Genomic DNA, 25,556 nt, shown 5'->3' with positions numbered 1-25,556 from the left:
CTTTTCTTTCTCTGAAAGCAGGCAAGGGGATTGCTGATTCTGCACTGGATGGGTTCATAATATAAAACGGGGCCCCTTTCACTTCAATAGATTTGGCACCTCTGGATCCTCCGGGCATTTTGGTACTTGAGATCTGGCCTCCGTGACCACGTTTTGAAATGATCCGTCGCCTGCATTTCACTGTACAAAGGAGATTTAAGTTGATGGTTCTGTCACTTCTCTTTGTTACTTTTCTATTACATTTTGCTTTTGACATAACTTCCTTTTCTGCTACTGTTTCCTGCTCATGTCCATCTCACAATCACCCCAAGGCCAAAGTCCATGTGGTCAGAAAACCTCCAGCTGTCAGGGCCTTGCAAGATTTCAGTGGCAGCAATGGTTCAACCCAGAGTTCCTCAGTTCATAGAAGTCAGGGGAAGAAGGCTCTTCCCGTCAGACCACAATATTCAGATGAAAAAACAAGAGCATACCAGGGTTCAAAGATGGATTCTCTGTTCAAACACCCCCTCTACAATACACCCTTGCCAGTACTTAAGGAGGAGGACAAGCTGTTTAGAGTTAACTCCAAGGAACGATTCACACTGAAAGACAGCAACAGCGGAAGTGAAGAATGGTGAGTTGTTTGGTCATTTGTGTAGTTTGGACAAAAATGGAAAGCCTCTGATTCAATGCATTTCTGTAATGGGAAGCTTATTAACATGAAAATATTGCAGGGATGCATTCATGTTCACCCTGTAAGATGTGTCAACCCTGTAAGATAGTCAATAAAGAAACCCCTATTGTAAAATATAATATTATATTATAAGATATTATAAGTCATGGAACTCTGAGGTTACTTCTAATATCCTCATATTTTACAACATGGGGTACTTTATTATAATACACAAGTTTTAGTGAGTCATGTGACAGAAATGTCATCACTACTCACTGTTTATAACTGATGACATCACTACTCACCATTTATAAGGATATCATTTACAAGATATTCATGGCTTTTGTGTATTATATAGTGAATAAAGTACCCCCTCTTATAAAATATAAGGATATTATAAGTTACAGAGGAGTTTCATGACCATATAAAAACACGAGGCCAAAGGAAGTCCAAGGTAACTTCTAATATCCTCATATTTTGCAACTGGGGGTACTTTATTTATTATAATACACAAATTTCAGTGAATCGTGTGACTGAAATGACATCAGAACTCACCGTTTATAACTGATGACATCAGTAGGGATGTAGCGAACGTCGGAAAAAAAGTTCGCGAACATATTCGCGAACTTGCGCAAAAATGCGAGCGGTTCGCGAACGGTTCGCGAACCCCATAGACTTCAATGGGAAGGCGAACTTTAACATCTAGAAAAGACATTTCTGGCCAGAAAAATGATTTTAAAGTTGTTTAAAGGGTGCAACGACCTGGACAGTGGCATGCCAGAGGGGGATCAAGGGCAAAAATGTATCTGAAAAATCTGCCTGTGTGTGCTTGGAAGAGATAGTGTAGGGGGAGAGCTGTTAGTGATTTCAGGGACAGATGATAGTAAGCTTGCTGGCTAGTAATCTGCTTGATACTGCTCTGTATTGGAGGGACAGAAGTCTGCAGGGATTTGAGGGACATTTTAGCTTAGGTAGCTTTGCTGGCTAGTAATCTACTGTTCTCTTTAAACAACTGCCATACGTTGACCTTGTAGGCATTGTTTGCCCAGTTTTTTTGGACGCAGCCACTGAAGCACAGTTGCCAGAAAAAATATGCCATATAAATGCTGAAAATAGTCATTTTTCGCCATTACGTAAAATATATTATGGCTGCTTGAAAAAAGTGACTCCGGTGTTTTTTCTGGAGACGGTAATATTATGGATATTTAGACAGAATGGGAACAAGGTCACACAGCTCGATGGCGGGTTGAAGAAAACAGTGTGCAAATAATGCCTACAAGGCCAACGTATACACTACTACAGCGGTGGATACGGATTACGTAAAATATATTATGGCTGCTTGAAAAAAGTGACTCCGGTGTTTTTTCTGGAGACGGTAATATTATGGATATTTAGACAGAATGTGAACAAGGTCACACAGCTCGATGGCGGGTTGAAGAAAACAGTGTGCAAATAATGCCTACAGGGCAAATAATGCCTAAAAGGTCAACTTATACACTACTACAGCGGTAGTAAAATAAAAAAAAGTAAAATAAAAAAAAATGAATATTAAAAAAAAAAATTAAAGTTGGTGCTGCTGAACTACTAGGAGCAGCAGATTAGCACACCAGTCCCACTCCCCAACACTGCTAGACTAATAGCACTGGGCTCTTATAGTAGTAGTAGTAGTAGTAGTAGTAAAACAACAAAAAAATAAATAAAAGCAGTCCTTACAAGGACTACTGTTATTGCAGCAGTCAGCAGATGAGATCAGAAGCAGGACAGCTGCCCACTGCAGCTACATACAGAGCACTGCAGTAGAAGGTAGATTACTAGCCAGCAAAGCTACCTAAGCTTAAATGTCCCTCAAACCCCTGCAGACTTCTGTCCCTCCAATAACAGAGCAGTATCAAAACGATTACTAGCCAGCAAACTTTCAACTGTCCCTGAAATCACTAACAGGCAGCAGCTCTCTCCCTACACTATCTCTTCAGCACACACAGGCAGAGTGAAAAAACGCTGCAGGGCTTCGGTTTTTATAGGGAAGGGGAGTGGTCCAGGGGAGAGCTTCCTGATTGGCTGCCATGTACCTGCTGGTCTGGGGTGAGAGGGCAAAAAAAAGCGCCAACAATGGCGAACCCAAAATGGCGAACGTCGCGCGACGTTCGCGAACTTCCGGCGAGCGCGAACACCCGATGTTCGCGCGAACAAGTTCGCCGGCGAACAGTTCGCGACATCTCTAGACATCAGAACTCACCGTTTATAAGGATATAATTTACAAGAGATTCATAGCTTTTGTGTATTATATGTATGTATAGAATATGTATAGTGCTGCTTGACTTTATAAGTGCAGCATGTTGGTTCTTTTATTGTTCTAGCTATAGCAGAACATAGCAATGTAAAGTACAGCATCATCTCATGTGGTCCAGAGCATGGGGAAATCTTACTACAGGTATTGGATCTGTTATCTGGAAACCCGTTATCCAGAAAGCTCTGAATTACGGAATGGTGTCTCCTATAGACTCCATTATAATGAAATAATCCAATTTTTTTTTTTAAATGATTTCCTTTATCTCTGTAATAATAAAACAGTAGCTTGTACTTGATCCAACCTTAGATATAATTAATTCTTATTGAAAGCAAAGTTATCGTTTTGAGTTTATGTAATGTTGACATAATTTTTTACTGTACTTGAGGTATGAAGATCCAAATTACTGAAAGATCCGTTATCCACAAAACCCCAGGTCCCGAGCATTCCAGATAATAGGTCCCATACCTGTACTGTCTTTGGCCCAGTCCAAACTCCTAATCACACCTTAAAGCAAAATTTTACGGAAACATGTTCTATTCACATCCTATTTAATTTCTTTAACTGTAATTTTCACCTTTGGAATGTCCAGTAGAGATGTTAGAAATTGCATTTACTGTGGGAGGGATTTTTTTTAAAGGTAAATTTTACATTTTTTTTTTTTATAAACTGTACAAACTAAAACAAAATAATACATTAAATCCAGGAAGTAATGCAGGTCACATCTTACACCAACAAATGGGCTCAGTTGTGTTATTTGCTTTTATTAGGTGAAGCAACTGCAGGGTGGGTTGTAGTAGTTCTTGAGTCAGTAACGCTTGTCTAATATGCTCCATTGTGTCTTACAGAGGGAAGTAGAAAGGGTAGGTGAGGAGGGAAGGGCTAAGATAAATGACTGGTGGGTTTACCATTAAAGGGGTTGTTCACCTTTGAGTTAACTTTAAGTATGACGTAGAGAGTGATATTCCAATATAATTTGCAATTGGTTTTCATTTTTTATTATCTGTGGTTTTTGACTTATTTTAGCTTTTTATTCAGCAGCTCTGCAATTTCAGCAATCTGTTTGCTAGGGTCCAAATTACCATGCACTGATTTGAATAAGAGAAAAGAAAAGATGAGTAATAAAAAGTAGCAATAACTATAATTTGTAGCCTTACAGAGCATGTTTTTTAGATGGGGGTCAGTGGGCCCCTATTTGAAAGTGTCAAAAGAAAGCAAATAATTAAAAAAAAAACTATAAAAATAAATAATGAAGACCAATTGAAAAGTTGATTAGAATTGGCCATTCTATAACATACTTAAAGGTGAACCACCCCTTTACATTGAAGTCATGCCAGTGGCATGGCGGATGCCTTGGGTTCTTGGCATCTTGAGCACCTGGCCCCATTTTTTGTAGCTTTATGGAGGGTGACGTATAGTTGCTCAAATGCATTTGTCAGTGAGATGTTTTTAATTTTGGTCAAGGGTATCCTAGCCAGCAGCTAATATGTGCCAGTGTGTGGAGAAACCTTTATGGCCCAACAAATCTGGTTTGTGTGTTTTCATTTCTATTAATTGAAGGGAAGTGGCCCTCCTCTTATTACTACCTTGCACCTCCGCTACCCTGACAAATTATACAGGTATAGAAACTGTTATCTGGAAACCCCGTTATCCAGAAAACTCAGAATTACAGGAAGGCCATCTCCCATAGACTCCATTTTAAGCAATTTTTTAAAATAATTACCTTTTTCTCTGTAAAACAGTACCTTGCACTTGATCCCAACTAAGATATAATTAATCCTTAATAGAGGCAAATAATCATATTGGGTTTATTTTTTGTTTAAATGATTATTTTGCAGACTTAAGGTATGAATAACAGGTGCCATACCTGTATGTACAACATAAACTTTCTTTATCTTTCTATGCAAGCTGAAGCTGCTTGTGTAGGACTTCCACTAAACGGTTTTCATTAACCGTGGCTGTCGGAGAATCCTTTCTGAGACTCAAAATAAAACAACAGAATGTCCTTCTATAGACTGTATTAAGCAAAGTAAAAAATATGTGCATTCTGCTTCCTTAGTAGAACCGAATACAGAAAAGCACAGCAAGGTTAACCAGTTACATTGCAGTTCAGAATATTCCAGCCTTAGCAGCATCCTCCTTCATTATGATGATATCATTCGTTATCTTGTTTACCAGATGACCTGTGCAACATTCATTTTTATACACGAAGTGGAAATGTTGGGTAATATCCACCCTTTTTCAATATTTGGTCAATGAATGGGGCTTGTGCTCAACATCCTTTCTGCCTATTGTTTTATAAGGAAATATATGTATTTTGGTCTGCCATGCACTAAACAATGGAAAGACTGAAATTGACAGTAAAGTCACATTTTACTTCCTGTTTTGCAAATCAGCACTCCACTGAGAAAGCCCTTTGTATAAACAAACCCCTCCCGTCCCCAAGCTACAGTTTGTTTTCAGAAAAGAAGCAGCTCATTATACAGACGGCTTCTCAGTGCACTGCTGATTTGTTTTGATTGTGCTCTTAGCAACCAAAAGTAGACTGTGGCAGTTTTAATTTCAGATTTTGTCCTGTTTAGTGCCAGAAATAATAAAAATGATACATGCTTTCTAATTAAAATTAAGGCACAACCTCTATTCATTAAATTAATGTCCACAAGAGGGTATAGTGCCCCTTTAAGACTGAATCAGCTAATCCTAACGGCAAAATAAGTAATCTGGAAAAAAATCATATACACCCAATCCACCAGAGCCTCCACAATTATTAGTTTGTTTGTGCCCCCTGCTGGAAACAATTGGTGTACAATAAAGATAAAACAGTAGGCAATAACATTTACGACCAGCTTTTGAAACAAATAAATGCCCTTAAGGTAAAGTTAAGAACAGATTATTGTCCCTGTAACCATTTGGAGCAGACATGCTAATGACGTGACTCTCTAGGGCTAGGAAGTGGAAGATTAAACTTGCTTAATAAGTAGGACTTTCCCATTCCTTTGTGCTGATGTTCAGCTTAGAAGTGTCTTTGTATAAATGAAGATAGCACTGGGACACTGCCGCCAAATAGTAGATGCACACTCCTATTTTACTCAGTGATGTATATATTTCCTACAGGATCAGCGCTGGTCTGGAGTTTGTCCTGCCAACAGGAGAGACAGCTGCGGACACGTATCCCACCTGGCTAAAGATCCATATAGGCATCAATCGCTATCAGTTATACCCAAGGAATGATCCTCTCATTCCCATCCTACTGAAAGAACTTTCTACACAGCACATCCTTAACTCAGGTACCTCCAACAAGAGCCGGGCCAAGCCAGCCGGGCACCCTAGGCAACCTCACTACCTCCTGCGTGTGCACATGCATTCATGCGGTGATGTCATACAGGGGCTCCCAATAGTTGGGGGAGGAGGGCCTGGACTAAGGGTACGCAGATGGAAGAGGTAAGTGCCCTAGGCATGTTCCTTTTCTGCCTACCCCTAGTTCGGCCCTGCCTCCAAAACTTGGAGTCAGATTTATCAAATTGTGAGATTAGAACTCACCATAGAATAACTCACCGAGCTTCTATTCATTCCTATAGCATTTTTAGTAGTGTATTTTGCAAAAAGTGAACTCAAACATTCACCCATTGATAAATATACTTCTAAAAATCCTTTACTGCAGAGAAACTCACCAGTTTCATTTTTAAACTCTAATCTCACACTTTGACAAGTCTGACCCCTGACTTTCCTACCTGTCCTTAGTATCTTGCAAATAATATAAAGTTATTTGATAACATTGACTTCATTTATACAGTGCAATTTCTATGAACCTAGCCCCAAAATTTGTAAAAAAACTATAAAACTAATCCTCTTACATTTAAATAAACCTCTGTTCTATCACCAATTTATTACAGAGTTTCCATAACAACAAGATATTAACTTATGAAGAAGAAGAATTACTGTAACTTATGCTGTTCATTAGGGTTTTAATGAATAAAGTTAATTGGATTTTTCTAGATCCCAAAGCAGATGGAAACCATTAAAGGGGAACTCCACAAAACATAACTTAAGATTTTTGAAAAGTAAACATAATTTTAACTTTCAACAAAGCAACTTTGCAATATACATCAGTCTAGAAATATGCAGACTTTTCATAATTTTTAATGGTTTCTGACAGATCCCTAAGCCTAGCCCCCTGCTCTTCTGCTGATCTTTCTGACTACTTTGCTGAGCTGACTGACTACTGTTACTTTGTATCAACAGCCATCTGTCCTTAGCCTGCATCCTCCAAACCCCACAATTCCCTGCACACGTGATTTCAATAAGGAAAAGAACGTCACAGTGCAATGCATTGTGGGTTATGTAGTTCCTGGATGCTGTCTGTAAACTGTGGAGAAGTTGTTACAATTTGTAACATCCGTGTTTTAGTCCCTCCTTCCCTGCCAGGATTTCAAATGATACAGAAAGAGAAGAACTGCTAAACAGCTGGATTTCAGCATAGGAAATGCCATTTATTCATACTTTTTGAAGAAACAGATAACTGTGATGGGTATATTAGGGGTTTCTGTGTTATGTGGGCCTCTTTTTCAAATTTTGGTTTGGAAGCCGGAGTTCCTTTAAATGAATTTTAAAAATTGCTCCATTCTAATCACTTTTGTAATCTCCATAGCTTTTTTTAAATTCAAGGTATTAAGTGAAATATATATATATATTTTAATTATTTCCTGCTTTCCTTTCAGTTCAGAAACCTGGGGGCACCCAGCTCAAGCTTCTTATGACTTTCCCCAACTATGGACAGGGTCTTTTCAAACCAATGAAGTAAGGAACAATGACAATGATTTCAATTATGGTCCAAAGTAGGGAAGAAGCACACCAATTTGGTGTGCTTCTTCCCTACTTTGGATTGTTGCAGTGTTGGGCTTGGAAGCGGCCTGGGATATGGATGCACCCGGTAACATGAAGTAAGTGGTGTGCAGCAAATTCAAAAGTATTGCTGATTTGAGTTATGGCCCTGTTACGGTTTTATTAAGGGGTAACAATTTATATGTGGTTGTGTTGCTTGCTTTTGACAGCAGTGTGTATTCTTCAAGTAGCAAAAGAGAACAGGGTAAGATAGCAGAAGATTTATATTCACATGACACCCACCTTGGAAACAGAATTGCAATACAAAACTATACTGTGGTTAGACATCAGAGTTCTGACTAACAAGTATGGGATCCATTAGTCACCCATTATCCAGAAAGCTCTGAAATATAGGAGCTCCATCTCCCTCAGAGTTCATTTCAAGCTTATAATCCTTTTTTTCATTTATTATTACAAAAAAAAAAAATGGAAGTCATTTTTAAAAATATGAATTTATTTAAATTCAGTCTATGGGGGAAATTTACTACAGGGCGAAGTGGCTAACGCTGGTGAAAGTTCGCCAGCGTTACATAATTTCTGCACTTCGCCAATTTACTAATGGTAGCTGGCATAAATTCGCTGGTGTAATGTCGCCAAGGAGATAGACTCTGGCGCAACTTCTCACTCTAACACCGGGCGAATTTACGGTCTGGCGAAAGAGCGTTACTACGCAAATTCACTAAGTTTTTGATTTTACTGACCGTTACCTCTATCGCCAGACTTGCCTTCGCCACCTCAGACCAGGCAAAGTGCAATAGAGTAGATAGGAGTTCCTCAAAAAAAAAATTGCTTTTTCCTATTGAAAGGGTGATAGACTGAAAAAGATTGTACATTTTTTTTTGGGGTATCCTTCTTCCCCCCCTACATTTGCTTACATATCGCACCTAAACTATACTGTGGGCACATGTGTAGGACATTATAACGACTTTATATCATTTTATTAAGGTTCCCTGGCCTTGTGTAGTGTAATGTATTTGCTGCAGCATATACGGCCATTGTACTTTAACTGCACGCCGTATGCTAATAGCCAACGCTAGCGTAACTTCGAACTGCTGAGCGTAATTTCGCTGGCATAATTTCGCCAGAGTTCGGTACCTTGTGCGCAACTTCGTTGCACGAAGCCATCGCTGGCGAATTTTCGCCTGTTAGTGAATTTGCCCCTATGGGAGATAGCCTTCCTGTAATTTGGAGCTTTTTGGATTACTGGTTTCCTGATCTACATTCTTATGATACAGGTATGGGCATATATCTAGATCAGTTTTCTCTTTGTTGTTTTTTTTCCTCACATCTTAGAGGTGACAAAATCCATTCAAACCCATGCCCACCAGCATTTCTTGTATGAAATATTTCTGCCAGGGGACTTAGTACTCTTGCATTGCATTTGTAAATTCATTCAGTAGAAACCTATGGGAAATTCACAAAACGAAAGAACAAAAAGACAAGAAAATTGATGTGAAAAATAATTCATGCACAAAAGCAAAAAGCACACCAGAAACAGTACTTAAGAGGACAAGTGAAAAAGGAAAATTAGATGGTTTCTTAAATTTATTCTCTGATTTTTCTCAGATAAATCTACCTCTTAGTGAAAGTTGTTATTTACCATTTATATCCAGTAGCCAAAACAACTGGAATTCAGTGTTCAGTTAGAATTACAAAATAAACTCGTGGGGACTGGCAGTTTATGAGGCTAGCAAGTAGCTGCTGACATGTATGGAGATCAGGCAGTTTTTTAAAAGGTCTTTTTGCATGTTAATAAAACAATAACATACAACAAAACAAGAAAAAGAACGTAGTAAATAAAATAAATATGGACAGTTGAAAAATATTGGAAAGGGGTATTGAGGAAAGAAGGGGGTCAAGGAGTGGTGGACTACCTAGTGATGCTTCTACTGATTTAAATAATCCCAGATGGGTTTAGGTGGGTCTTGTTCAGAGCTGGTTTCTTGGCAGGAGGTCCATGATTCCCAGATTTTAGTAAACTTATTAGTGCATCCTCTGCCCAGGTACGTCAGCTTGTACATGCGGAGTGTGTCTAGGGTTGCCACCTTTAATGGTAAAAATACTGGTCTTCCTATATATTTATCTTTTTTCCTTATTAATAACATTAACCATCATTTTTACCGGCCAGGTGGCAACCCTAAGTGCCTCATTGACCAATCTTTTCCATAATAGTACTGAAAGGGACTCCTGGAGTTTCCATTTAAGTGCAATAGCTTTTCTTGCATAGAAGAAGTGTAAACGGAAAAGTTGACGGTTATGCTGGCATAGGATTAACTGGTCAATATGATTAAACAGGAATATTTCAGGTGATTTAACACTTGGAACGGCAACATGCGCTTATAGGAACGTGGCAATTCGCTATAAGAGGCAATCACAGTCACAGTGCAGGACCAGAAGGCCTGGGGATGATTGATATAAGTTACTAGGGTTCACTCCCACGTTGTACAGAGGTACAGGATTGTAATATAATCTATGTTTTATCTTATATTGAATATTTGTGTCTGCACTATTAATTACTGTGGACACAAAGGTGTCAGTTATATCGTCCCAGTCATCTGTGTCTAACGTAGGAATGTCCTGTAGCCAGGGCCACCATCAGGGGGGCACAGGGGGTACAGCTGTACCGGGCCCGGGCCTGAAGGGGGCCCGGCTCTGTTGCACTTTATGAATTAGCCGGGCCCCCCTTAACAGCGCCGAAGTTAATGTGCTGCCGGAGACCCGAAGCCATGCCAGCACCCACCTTTCCTACCGCCCGCTCTACATTGCTATATTTTCAGCTCTGCCCACATAACTTTCGTTCGCGCTTACAATTGGCTGAAGACCACGCATCATTGATTAGCTATTGGCCGCAGCAAAATTATTTTCAGAGACTCCATTATAGCAATGGAACATTCTGGGGGGGGGGGGTGACACTCAACAGATTACATGCCAAGACCCACTTTACAGTACTTAATCCTGGTAGTCCAAATAAATGGGTTGGGAAAAAGAGTAGAGGACAAGGAAGGACAAGTATCTCCAATAAAAGGTTAAAACATCAAACAGTTAAACAGTGTAACAAATCAACCCACCTCCCCTGCCTATCCACCCAACTAGGTAGGCTTATTTCCTGAAATACCAATGAGTAGTCGTCGGCATGGAGGCCTAGAAGGCTAACTTTAACACTAACTTATAAGTAGAGCCCATGAGAGTGCATGGTGGTTACGCCACTGGCAACAAGATGGTACGACATGGGGCCCATCAGGAAGAAGGGAACTATAGGATAGGTCAATGCTGGGTGCTGTTGCATGGACTGGCTCGTGGTCTGCCATCTAGCCACTCTGTGGCTTCCTCCTAAGTGTTGAAGAACTGGGCACCCTCCACAATCCTAAGCTTGGCCGGATGCAAGACAGTCTACTTGTAATGAAGATCCATGAGTCTCCGATTGACCGAGATGAAGGTGCCCCTTTTCTTTTGCAGGGCAGTAGAGTAGTCTGGAAACAGCATTATCTTAGTGCCATTGTGCTGTAGCTCCTCTCTGTTCCACGTTGCAGTGAGTATGGCATCCCTGTCCCGGTAGTTTAAGAGACGCAGCAGGAAAGGATGTGGTATGGCGCCGGGTCTTGGGGGGCGCCGAAGGACTCTATGAGCCCACTTAACCAAGTGCTGTGAAAGGATGTTTGCATTAAAGTGCTCACGGAGCCAGGCTTCAATAAACACAACCAGGCCATCTCCTTCAAAGCATTCAGGTAGCCCGACTATTCATATATTATTTCGGCACTGCCTATTTTCATAGTCCTCCAGAAACTCCACTTGTTGCCTAACTTGTTGAGTTAGGTTGCGGAGCTGGTCTGGTATTTGGGTTTGTGTGTCCTTGTGAGTGGAGATGTGGCCCTCCATTTTTCTGATGCACTACTGAATTGTCTGAACATCTGCTCCCAGGAGTGAAAGGTCAACTTTTAACTCCTCTATTTGTGTAGATCGCACCATGCTGGACTCTGTGATTGCAGATAGCAGAATCTGGAATCTGGGGTCTGATTGCAAAGCCTCTGGAGAAGGCAGGCTCGAGTCATCACCTGCCGTGGTAGAGTTGCGTCTAGCATTTCCTGGTGATTTGCTCCAGGGCTTTTTGCTTTGGCCCACATTTTCCCATTCTGGGAGTGTGAGAAGTGCCAGTGGTGACTTTGGCAGTTCTGTTGATTGGGGTTCAGGAGGTTTTCAGGGTGCTATTGCAGCAGAGCTCTGGCTTCCCACATCTTATCCTAACACCATGCGGGACACGTCTCCGGGGATCAGGCAGTTTACTCATACTTGATGTGCAGGAGGTTCATCGGGATCTGCAGCTGCCTGAGAAGCAGACACAAAGCCACCTTCTCTATCCCTGTGCTGCATTTCTGGCAAAAAAGGGGTGAATTTACTGAATTTGCTTCATAACAGAAACAGAAAAGCCAGGCATCACAGCTGGAGAGGTAGTGGTGTATGATGTGGGGAACTGGCAACTGCGGTGCAGACTATGGAAGAAAAATCATATAGAGCAACCAGTAATTGCTAAAGTAAAACTGGCCACATATTTTGAGAACTTCTGGTTTAGTGATGTCCAAAGCAAGCAAATCTCTGCCTGATCTGTCCACCTACATGCTGGGCCAAGTCGAGCTAATTTGGCCTGGGTCAATGATCAGATGTGCCAGCCTACTGAGACCAATCAGAAGAGGATCGCAATAAACTTCCAACAGGATTTTCAAACCTGCACAGATTACATCTTGCCAAAAATCTACTGGCAGATAAACATGAGGCACCTATTTATGGGACAAAGAGCTGGCAACTCGATCTGGATGGGCTGAGTTTCCATCTTATATTGTTCCATGTATGTCCAGTTTAAGAGTTTGTTCTTTGGAATTGTATTAATTTGCAATTATTTGATGTTATTTGAGTTATGTACGTTTTATTAAGCCTTATCATATGTATTCTATAGCAGAGGTTTAGCCCACTACACTATATCCTTAGCAGTTAATCTTTTGAGAAAGAGTGGTGAGAATGACAGGAAGTTTACCTTCTGCACTGTATGTGTTCCTTGTACATGTATGTTCTTTTTGGTTAGACCCAATTGACTGCTCTATGCCTGAACTGTCACTTAACACAATGGTCCTTATTTCTATGGTTTTATTTTATTTAAGTTACTGTGTGTGCATATATCAATATTTTTTCTCCTCTGTTCTCCACAGACAGGCTCGTGAGCAGGAAACCCCTGCAGATTTTTTTTACTTCTCAGATTTTGAAAGACATAATGCAGAGATTGCTGCTTTCCACCTGGACAGGTACAAATAACAAAGTAGTGAACATTGCCACTTAAACATGTATGCTATTAAAAAAAATCAACTCAGACTAAAACCCAGGGAACAAGGATACTGACAATCAAGAGCTGGACAGGCAGTAGAGAACCAATGTCAAGCATAGACAGAATAGACGAATAGACATAGGTAGAACAGAAGAATAAACACTGAAAACCATGCAAAAAAAAAGGTAAATCCAATTATTTATGAGCCCGAAGGCCATTCTCATTTTTATATTTGTATTTAGTAGAACACATAGAGCCTACTGATAAAAAAAAAATATTCTTTGGTGCTGGGAAAAATATGGCCATACATATGTATTTTTAAAAAATACAAAAATTCTAAACAGTCAGCTTGCCTGGTCATTCCCAGACACACTAGTCACACCAGTCTCCTAAAGCTTCTACATGCTCAGTGCCACCCCTAAGGTCTGTTGAATAACTTGGGGTGAACAGTAGTGAGTAAGGTCCCTCTACCTTGGTAGAACCTGTGCAGCTGGTTCAAATCTGCTTTCAAGGGCTTTCGGCACAGGATTATAAAGATGTCCAAGCAGCATGAATGGCAAGCCAAGAGCTCTAGGGTGACCCAGGCCAGAATTGAACTCCTGTTTATATTAGCATATGTTTACAATAATACAAAGACATTATGCAATGAAACCAGATGTGTGACGAGTAAACATAGCACACATATAGAAAACTGCATTATTATATATACAACCACAAGGACACATCCTCACAAAAAACTGACACATGATATGCAAATCCACAAAGAACCAAAATGCACTTACAGCTTATTTTTGTTTCATGGAGAATCCTAGATTTCCGGCGCATCCCACCAGTCGTTGGCCGGCTGATGAATATCACAAAGGAAATCTGGGATATCACAACAGATAGGAAGCTGGCGAAGACTTTCTACATCTCTCCAGGTGAGCAACAGATATAAAAGATGTGCAGAGGACTTAATTAACTTAGGCATATTAAACATTTGCAAAATTAAATTACTTTTTCATTTCAGAACTAGTTGTTTTTACATTGTTTTTCCAAAACTTGTCTGAAATTTACTTGATGCGGTTACTGGTTGCATATTGGAGAATGTTGATACAGATTTCAATTTATTTTCTTTAATATATGGTATATCTTCCCCACCTTTCCTTTTCATTGTTGCACAGAAGTATATGTATCATGACTCACATTGCGTTCCTCTATAACATACAGCTTGCGTCAAGTTTTGTTGACCTATGTTAGGTTTTAATAGTTTATCACACACACACACACTGGCTTTGTACATAGTTTCTGAATGCTTTCATTACAAAAGACCATTGTGTTTCATCCACTTAAGCTCCCTCTTCCTCCTTATCTGAATATTTTCATGCAGATGCAGAAAGGCAGTTTCCATGGAGACATAAAATGTAGAGGTCTTGGGGGGCTTTCACTGAATTGTAGATTGGGAATATCTCCGGGTGCAGGGCAAAATGGGAACATTTCTGTATTTTATGCTCTGTTGAGAATTATTATTCAGTAACTTTCTTTGTTCTTTCAACATTTGCAAAGGCCAGGAAAGGTAGAACTAAACGCGACACCACATGAATCACTGTTCTAAAGAACTTTTAGTAAGAAATTGTTTTTGAAAAAGAAAAGTAGAGCAAGACTGACTAACTCAAAACCTCAGATCTGGGGTCAAAATGTACCTAAAAGGGATTAGATATAAAAGTGATAATGTGGGCACGGCAAAGTGAAATGTTGAAGGGCTACTAATGTTTTAATGTGCCAGAGACAGTGACTTAGTAACTTGATGGGGTCGTAGTACAAAGTAAGTCTATAGAAAGCCCAGTGCATTTATGTTTGTAGTAGTAAAAGTGATACTTTTATTGGCTAAATATGGAGTAACCCAAGTAAGATACCATCTGCAAGTTCTACAGAATTTCCTAGTTCTTGCAAACAGGATCTTGTCTGGGCCAACATTCTGCCCTGCTACTGATTTAATAGTCAACGGCTACACTTTGATTCTGGTAATCACACCAATAATTTGCATTGGTGCTTTGTCAATATCAATCATGGCACTTTGGTCAGAATCCTATACTATAAGCCTCAGTCAGCTAAAACTGAGGTGGAGATGAGTTCCTACTAGGGATGCACCAAATCCACTATTTGGGATTCGGCTGAATCCCAGAATTTTTCATGAAAGATTCATCTGAATAAAGAAGCAATTCCGAATCCTAATTTGCATATGCAAATTAGAGACAGGAAGGGAAAAAGTGGAAAAAACACTTTTTACTTCCTTGTTTTGTGACAAAAAGTAACCGGATTTACCTTCCTGATATGCGGATTCGGATTCTGTTTGGCCAGGCACAAGGATTCCCGCGAATCCGAATCCTGCTGAAAAAAGCTGAATATTGGCTGAATCCTGAACCAAATCCTGGATTCAGTCCATCCCTAGTTCCTACTCACTCGGATCTCAAAAGAGCAGAGCTGTACATACACTTATCATGTTGGGTAACTGCATCTTACATGAAAGTAGTGATGCTTTAGTAAACAGGGATAGTTAACTTCAAATTACATGTTATTTTATCTGTGTCAGTAATGTCCAAGCTCCTAGACATTGTTATACTACAACTCTCATTATCTTACTAACAGCAGACGACTATCAGGGGTTCTACAAGTTGTAGTTCAATAGCAACTAGAGGGCGAATAGGCTATTTGGATATCATTGATTGTTTTACATTTTTCTGGCACAATCCATCTCCTTGTGTTCCCATTAACACCCAATTGTGTGAGAAGCATATGCCCATTTGGGAATTGCCCTATTGATAGTAACAAAACATTTACAGTGGGACAAAATTTCAACCAGGGATTGTGCATTCCAGATCCTCCGGTCTCATAAAATACTATATAATTCTGGATTGGGCTCCAGCCCATTTGGATCTTCTCATTTATCCCTCAGCTAATATCTCTTGTTTTCTTATGTTTAGCCAATAACACCTGCTTCTATGGTGAATGTTCCTACTACTGCTCCACGGAACATGCTTTGTGCGGCAAGCCTGATCTTCTTGAGGGCTCTGTAGCTGCTTTCCTTCCCGACACTGCCCTGGCCAAAAGGAAGTCCTGGCGCAGCCCTTGGAGACGTTCTTACCACAAGAGCAAAAAGGCAGAGTAAGTGAATACTTTATTCATAACATTTGTTAATCCAAGGATAGGCCATACTCATGGTTGCATGTGTTTGTGTGCTCATTTAAATGTTTTGCCTGTTTAGTGCCAAAGTGGTGTTCATATCTGTACATCTAATATATTCACCAAGATAAAGTGGTTAAAAAGGTTTTCCTGCTTGAAGACCTCAAATAATGTGCATTGCTATTTATTGCCACTAGATGGCACTGTGGATATATAAGACATTCTGCTCTTTCAGCCATTCTAAAATGCTGGCCAGAAATTATAGGGTACATCAGGTCTGGACTGAGAATTAAAATAGGCCCTGGCATTTCAGGTACACAGAGGCCCAATCAGCCCACAAAATACTTACTTTCTATGGCACCTTATAGCAGCCCCTCTGGCATTTGCCAGAACCCACAGATTGCCAGTCCGGGCCTGGGTTACATTATCTTGATAAGCACCGAATCCACTATTTGGGATTCGGCCTAATCCCCAAATCCTTCATGAAAGATTCCAATAAATACCAAACCGAATCCTAATTTGCATATGCAAATTAGGGTCGGAAAAGGAAACATTGGATAGCATTTTTTTTACTTGCACAGAAATATTGCCCGCTCGCAGCGCTGCGAGAGGGCAAAATTTCTGTGCTTTCAAATTATCGTAGGAAGTAACCAAGATCCCGCGATAGCTGCTACGGACGAGGTGAGGCACTGTGTGTGGGGAGAACTCCGCCATTAACGCTTCTATAATACACTCTAGCATTTTTTTCTTCCTTGGTTTGTGATGAAAAGTCACAAATTTCCCTTCCCGCCCCTAAATTACATATGCGGATTCGGATTTGGTTCTGCCAGGCACAAGGATTCGGCCAAATCCAAATCCTGCTGAAAAAGGCAGAATCCTGACCTAATCTGGATTCGGTGCATCTCTACTTGATAATAAAAAACAGTTTATGCAAATTTAATTTGGCAGTTTCTATCTGTGTTTATTGTAGGATGTTTTGAATAATAAAATATAGAATCAAGCATGTATGTTACATGATGAAATAGAAGCTGGTTTATGAGTTGTGATGCCTCTCTAAATAGTAGGCTGCAACATAATCTGAATGTTATGCTGTAAAGTCACTTTCTAGGAGAAAATAAAACTTCACACAGGGTGGTGAAATTCAACTTTATATTGTTCAGCCGGAAGGGAAATATTGACCAATTATGGAGCAGCTGAAACAGAAAATTTTATTGCACGGCACTGGATAATTATCACGTATGTATGTATGTATGTATGTATGTATGTATGTATGAATAACGTTAAGAACACAATCTGTTCAAAGGCTTATGCGAAATTCTTAAAGGGATCCTGTCATTGGAAAACATGTTTTTTTCAAAACGCATCAGTTAATAGTGCTACTCCATCAGAATTCTGCACTGAAATCCATTTCTCAAAAGAGCAAACAGATTATATTTTATATTCAATTTTGAAATCTGACATGGGGCTAGACATTTTATCAATTTCCCAGCTGCCCCTAGTCATGTGACTTGTGCCTGCACTTTAGGAGAGAAATGCTTTCTGGCAGGCTGCTGTTTTTCCTTCTCAATGTAACTGAATGTGTCTCAGTGGGACATGGGTTTTTACTATTCAGTGCTGTTCTTAGATGTACCAGGCAGCTGTTATCTTGTGTTAGGGAGCTGCTATCTGGTTACCTTCCCATTGTTCTTTTGTTTGGCTGCTGGGGGGGGGGGAAAGGGAGGGGGTGATATCATTCCAACTTGCAGTACAGCAGTAAAGAGTGATTGAAGTTTATGAGAGCACAAGTCACATGACTTGGGGCAGCTGGGAAATTGACAATATGTCTAGCCCCATGTCAGATTGCAAAATTGAATATATAAAAATCTGTTTGCTCTTTTGAGAAATGGATTTCAGCGCAAAATTCTGCTGGAGCAGCACTATTAACTGATTCATTTTGAAAAAAATGTTTTTTCCCATGACAGTATCCCTTTAATTATATGTCCGTCTTCCCAAGAAATATTTACAGTATACTAGAGTGCATCAGAGACCAATGATAGAAGGGTGGCTGTCCTATTACAAGCCTTTAATGATAGTATACTGTAATAATAAGCATAAGGAGAAAACCGATGAAAGAAGATATGATATGAATCCTTGATGAAAGTGTAATGAGCGTGGCAACAGCCTGAAGCATTCCTATTAAATATAGGAAAGTGGAAATGAAAAGAAACACGGCCAAACATATCTTGGAATCCTAATGGTTTAACAAATAAAAGCAACATATAACGTTGTTCAAATACTAAGAGGTTGCAGTTGTTTTTATACACAGTTTAAATGTGCAATAGATTTAGGCAGACTGGCCTTTGTACAGTAGATCAAACTGACAGGTATACACAGACATTGGGAAATTCTGATATTGCTAGGCAATGTTCCTGTGAGGCACAAAGATTGAGGCACTTGAGTATATAAATAGAGGGGCACATAAAAATATTTCTACTGACCTACAATTCACATACAATTCAAACAAGTTGCACATAGTATTAAAGGACTGGAAATACGACGCTGTCATTAGCCCAATTGGAAATTACAAAAAAGCAGGCCCTGTATCAAAAAGCCAACGTCTTTGAGCATGGTGACAAAAATGGGAAACTTTTAGCTCTGCTGGCTAAGGATGACAACATTTCTATAGCCATTCCAGCAGTAATGTTAGCTACGAGAGAAACTGTCTCTACACCACTAGAAATAAATAACAGATTCGCTGACTATTATGCAGAATTATATAAGACTAAGCTAACTGTATCCCGTGGGGACATTTCAGATTATTTGGAAGAAACTAATTTACCCAAACTAGATGAGAGCACATCCAACCTCTTGGCATCAGCCATAACTCAGGGAGAGGTGGAGAAGGCCATAAATGCTGCTCCAGCTGGGAAAACTCCAGGCCTGGATGGCATACCAATGGAGTGGTATAAAAAAATATGTTAAGCAAACTGCTCCACTCTTAGCACAAATGTTTAATGGGGTGCTTGAAGGAAAGCATCTACCGGCTTCGATGAGGGAAACACTAATTGTCCTGATCCCTAAACTGGGCAAGAATCCCCTTGACTGTTCATCATATAAACCAATCTCTCTAATTAACGCTGATGCAAAAATATTGGCAAAAGTATTAGCCTTCAGACTTGCAGAACACCTTTCTAATATAATTTCCCCTGATCTAACAGGTTTTATGCCGGGACGTACCAGAGATACCAACATTAGAAGGCTATTCACAAATCTATCCATTGTACATAATTCAAGTAATAGATTAGTGGCTTCATTGGATAATGAAAAAGCCTTTGATTCAGTGGAGTGGGAATACCTCTGGACCACCATGACACAAATGGGAATTCACTCCAATTATATAAAATGGGTTAAAGAATTGTACCATCTTCCAGTGGCAAAAGTGAGAACTAATACTAAAGTGTCTAACAAATTTCCAATTTCTAGGGGTACGAGGCAGGGATGCCCCCTCTCGCCACTTTTATTTGCAATTGCCATGGAACCTATGGCCTGCGTATTAAGCAATCCCTCACTGCAGAGGGTTTAAAACTCAGTCCTTTAAGTGAAGTAATATCTATGTATGCGGATGATACACTCTTGTACCTAGCTAACTCAGATCGTGCTTTACCCACAGCTCTAAATCTAATAAATAGGCATACCACTTATTCAGGATTAAAGATTAACTGGACCAAATCAGTACTTTTCCCCATTGACCCTCTTCGGACAAACTCTCCCACACATTTACATGGTCTGCAATTGGTGGAAACATAAATATTTAGGTATCTGGATCCATAAGGATCTTACAAAATTTGTGGATCTCAATGTCAACCCAATTCTTAAGTACATAGAACAAAAAACAGTGGTCTGGTCTCGTCTCCCCCTAACCCTTATGGGGCGCATTAACTTGTTTTAAATGGTGATTTTACCAAAACTAACTTGCTTTAGGCAAGCTTCAAACGGAATACCGAAAACTATATTTACTAAATTAAAAAGTCTTATGATATGCATGTTCTGGAATGGGACCCCTCCTAGATTGGCCTTGCGAACGCTGCAGTTGTCAACAAATTTAGGGGGCTTAGCAGACCCGAACCTATTTTTTTACTATCTTGCAACACAGTTGGTAGTGGCTCGTCAATGGGCAACTCCGAATATAACTAACGCAGCAACTCTACCAGAAGCTCAGGTAATGGGTTCTTTGGAAGAGCTTAAGAATTTACTGTATAGGGGTACTAAATACACTAAAAAGTGCTCCCCTCTTATGAGAGCGACAGTCAGAGCCTGGAAAACGGCTCTACAATTCTTCCCAAAAGCGCAACAGGTGGGCCAGATTTTACATTAAGTATATAGCGGATGTAATAGAGGACAGTAAATTACTACCGTTCCAGGTGCTTAAACAACAATTTTCACTACCTAACTACATGTTTTTTCGCTATCTGCAGCTATGACATGCGATGGAAGCTCAATTTAGGAAATTGCCCATAGATACATCGCCACAAATCCCGGAACTGGGAATACATTGTCTCAACTCAAAAAACCATTGTCATTATTCTATGTACAATTATTAAAAGCAGGAAGTACCCCCTTAACCAACTGAGGGTCAAATGGCAAAGGGACATCCCGCAGATTACAGAGAAGAATTGGGGTGATATTCTTGACACAACATTTGATGGGATTATTAGCAGTAGGGATAGGATGACACAGTTAAACTACTTACACAGGGTATATATCACTCCCCAATGACTTCATAAGTTTAAACCTGACCAGGTACCAAAATGTCCTAGACGTAACCACAGTCCTGCAGACTTCCTTCACATGGTGTGGGGCTGTCCAATAGTGCATATCTATTGGGAAAAGGTGGTGCAGATGATTCGCATAAAACCAGAAATCACTATACCAATAGACCCTATGGTGCTAATACTAAACCCGACGGAGGGGCTATCCCTAAAAAGAGCGCACCAGACATTAATATCAATCCTTTGTATGTATGCAAAAAAATGATAGCAATGCACTGGAAGTCCCAAAAAGGGCCTACCTTGCAAATGTGGGAGCAACACATTGAAAAAAACATTCTGTTATATAAACTGACATATATAAAAAGAGGTTGTCCAGAAAAATTTCAAAAAGTCTGGGTTTGAAAATAATTGATTTTATTTTATTTTACTATGTTTATTTATTTACAATGTAATAAATGCAAACTGTGTTACAGATTATGTATAAACAAAGACCAATACAATGTTACTTATTTATTGTGTGCAACTGCTTTTGTTTGTTCAATAAAAGAAACGTTAAAAAAAAGAACTGGAAATACAATTTGTATATAATTAGGGATTATATCATAATGATTTCTTATTCTCTGTTTCTTTACAGATGGGAACTGAATCTAAATTACTGTGATACAATAAAAGTCACCCCACCCTACAGTGAGGGGACACGACTCTTGGACCTCATAGACATGGCTATTCTAGACTTTTTCATGGGTAAGTAAATATGAAACCCTAACATGAACCTCACTCACAAGGTAGGATTACCATACAGGACCAAATTCTACATTTACTTTAATTTTTATGGGCTCAGCATGTTTTGGTAGTCTCATAAATCTAAATAATCCAGCAAGTAACTGTCCATCAGATAGAGAGGTGATTCTTTTGTTTCCTGGCTTACAATAAGTTCAGTAGTTCTGTTATCGTGTGAAGCAGCATTTTAAACCCTTTGGTGGGCTGCTATTCTTGGGGTACTCTTTTTGACTGGCACTTACTGCTGGCAGGGGGACAAACCTGAACTGTTTCTGCAGTATATCTGTTATTCTGTTGGTGTCTTGCCTTGCTTCAAGGCTGGTACCAAGCAGGTGTTCTAAATGCAAAAGGATTCTTTTTCCAGATCTACCCTATTGGTAACACAATGTTCATTTATATACTAATGTTTCTTTCAAAGGAAATCAAGATCGTCATCACTATGAGACATTTGAAAAATTTGGAAACCAAACATTCCTCCTTCATTTGGACAATGGGAGAGGGTGAGGCCTATGTTATGTCTCTTTGTTCACAACAAAAAATTCATCAGCGCTATATACACACAAGTTATTCCACTCCCCACTTCCACCATTCTCCTGCAGTTTGGGGGTTAGGATAAATCAAATAAGCCACCAGCTTGAATGGTACATGTAAGTAAAGATCAGGAGGCATAACCCAGCAGTCCTCAAAGTTAATACTATACTGCATTCATTTAGGGGTCTGTGATCCACAAATCTTTGAGAGATGGCCATGTCATTTACCGCTCTGTTCAATTTTTTTGTTTTTTAAATTAAATTTTTTTTAAATTAATTTTTGACTAATTTTCTCTGTAATAATCGGATAAAGGGAGGAGTTTACAAATGCAACTGCTAGTGTGGTAGAGCTAAATTTGACACAAATTGTGCACTTATTTACACTATTCCTTAAAGGTCTTTGTGTCCAAATGGACTTCTGTATATTTGCCCATTTGCCTCTATCCTGTCTCTTATTATGTATTGCTCACAAGCACACCTATTGACACTGAACTGAATCCTTGAGCTAAATGAGCCAGTAATTCAAGGGGCCCCACAGCAGGCGGCAACCACAGGCGCAGCATATTTGTGGCAAAACGTTAAACACTGACATCACTTTACTACTGAGCGACGCAATCCCACGTGTCTATGATTATGGGCAAAAACCATACCAATTTGCACCAAAAATTGCACTTTGAAACTGTGCAAGTTAATGACTGTTAAATGGAAAATATACCTGTTCATTAAGGTGTAGAAAAGGTGTATAAATACTGTCTGAACTTCCAGATATATATATATATATATATATATATATATATATATATATATATATATATTTGCACAGACATACCTGATTCCACAAATTGAGAGCAAACCATGACCGTTATCCATGACTTATAAACACTGTTTGCAGAGCCCCTTTAGGCTAGTAGTATAATATAATCCTTCCCACACCTTGTTCCACTCTTAAGTGATGAATTCTTGGACTTCACAATGGAACAAGGTGAAGGAGGGATTGCATTAATATGTGAGGGCTGGGCTGGCGGGACACTGGGAAAAAAACGGGTGTGCCCTGGCCTTCATGGGCCCCTCCAACCCAGACCTGCTCCCCTGCCCACACTGTCCCCTCTTTTCTCCTCTGACCAGACGTGATCACAGGAGAAGAGAGAAGTTTGCGGTTTTCTTAGATCAGTGGAATGAGTTATGTCTGTGTAAAAGATTACAATTATATTTACATTTGGAAAATAGTGTTTATGCACCTTTTCTACATAAGCCCAACTGAATGAGCTCAAGTCAAAAAGGGAGGTATTTTAATATCTTGTACTTAGTAGTTAGTGTAGACTAGTGTATGCATGATTAGTTACAGTTCTTCTGGATGCGTTATGGTGTTAATGTTATCACAATATAATACATTTACCAGCTTAGGCAGTCTGCCACCATTCTATGAAATGTAGAAGCTAGAAAAAAGAAGAAGACAGAGCTGGGCTATGTTAAATTTGTTCCCAAAGCTGTACTACTTGGCCCAGCACCCCTTCAGTCTGACCCCGGAAAACTTGCATCCCCTCCATTCTCCTCTGCTTTAACTCTGCTGCATCCTCTCCCCCCTGCAACTGCACCTAAGGCACATGTCTATCCAGTCTGCCCATAATTCTGGCCCTGGAAGAGGAAGCAGTTCAGCAATCCAGTGGCTATATGGAGACTAAGAAAAGTCTGGGAGAATACAAGTAAGAGAGGCTGTGGGCAGATTGACAGAGACAGAACAATGGAAGATTTGTGTTTGCATTGAGAGGGAGTGAGTACTGCATATAGAGCTCAGAAATGAAAGAGAAGCATGGAAAACTTGAGTTCTTGGGCCAAGACAATCCTAAAACACACAGGGCTGTGTTTTCTTTTCAGGTTTGGACGTCACTCGTATGATGACCTCTCCATTCTGGCACCACTGCAGCAGTGTTGCAGGTCAGTGTCTCAGACTATCCCTTTTTCCGGTGTCTTCACCCACTAAACCAGGTTCTAATCACTGACTGTGTAGTTTGTGCAACTTCACTTTATGCAACTGTAATGAACAAATGAAACGTCAGAGCTGTGGAGCCAGCAAGCAAATAACCGGGCAGTAAAAATATGTATCGCACCTTACTTTACATACAAGATATAGCACAAGGCAAAACGTAAGTTATATTGTAGTTCTATGTTTACTGGTGTCGCTAGAGTAAATGGGACCCTAGCAAACATACACCTGCTGAAATTGGAGAGCTCCTGATAAAATATTAATATAATTATAAAGGCATAAAAATAAAAACAAAGACCAGCTGGAAATTATCTTATCATAGTTACATTTTATTTACAGATAGGTACAGTTGCTGACTCCACATCTCCACAATCCCAGTCTGACTTGACATTCTGGTCGCCCTCATAGGTCTTCATCATATATTTTTAGCTTTGTGATTATTGTTGCATTTTAATGATATACTGTTTATATACTACAAGTGCACCTTGATATTTGAAACCTGCCTCTTTCTGCTTCAGGATCAAGAAGTCTACCCTGATGCGCTTGCAGCTTCTCGCTACAGAGCCCTATCGTCTGAGTGATGTCATGCGGGAGTCTCTCTCCATGGATCCTCTCTACCCTATCCTGTCTGAGACCCATCTCACTGCCTTGGACAGGAGGCTGACGCTCATCCTTAAAGTTGTCAGGCAATGTGTACAGAAAGAAAGCCATTCCCAGGTGGTACATGATGATCTGAGAAAGTTTTAGAAGATTCCGAAAATGGGCGGTTTCAGATGATGCTTCCTATTTGTCAAACCATGACACACATTTTAAGAATATTGGTAGAATTCAGTAATATTATCCTTTTCGGGTATAAGTATATGCAATACTACAGTGATGCCTTGCAAGATGTTATTATAGTAAACAAATACCCACCAGCACTAGGATTCTGCAGCATCCAGCCTAGTGTGCAAGGGTGGAAGTTTGGGGTGCCCTTTCCTCTCACAAGCTGAATATTATTTTATTTTGCTTTATTGCAGAGGGTTGGCTATTTGCCATTACTTTGTTCGTATTTGTTTTCTTTGAGTATATACTTATTTGCACAAGGCAAATCATGCCTTTATTTTAGAACAATTTCAGAACAATTTCAGCCTTTTAGCGATTGCTCTTAGGTCTATTTTTGTCTGTGTATATTGTGACAAGCTATCATGGAACAATAAAAAGGCATTTTTGGGTTGAAAA

The 25,556-nt window shown here is 39.8% G+C and overlaps 1 protein-coding gene across 1 annotated transcript; it reads left to right on the top strand.

The window, feature by feature from the left end:
• On the top strand, nt 1–25,556 carry LOC108714522 (extracellular serine/threonine protein kinase FAM20C). The gene is made up of 10 exons (XM_018258822.2): nt 1–613; nt 6,054–6,226; nt 7,658–7,736; nt 13,019–13,111; nt 13,936–14,051; nt 16,095–16,275; nt 21,676–21,785; nt 22,240–22,321; nt 24,227–24,286; nt 24,854–25,556. Exons 1-10 carry the CDS (start codon nt 159–161, stop codon nt 25,080–25,082), a joined length of 1,578 nt encoding a protein of 525 aa, XP_018114311.1. The 5' UTR covers nt 1–158; the 3' UTR covers nt 25,083–25,556.

The sequence above is a fragment of the Xenopus laevis genome, chromosome 4L (genome assembly GCF_017654675.1).
Source record: "Xenopus laevis strain J_2021 chromosome 4L, Xenopus_laevis_v10.1, whole genome shotgun sequence".
In the NCBI taxonomy this organism is placed as follows: domain Eukaryota; kingdom Metazoa; phylum Chordata; class Amphibia; order Anura; family Pipidae; genus Xenopus; species Xenopus laevis.
Note: the sequence above shows the minus strand (reverse complement) of the source record. Positions and strands in the feature narration are given on the sequence as shown.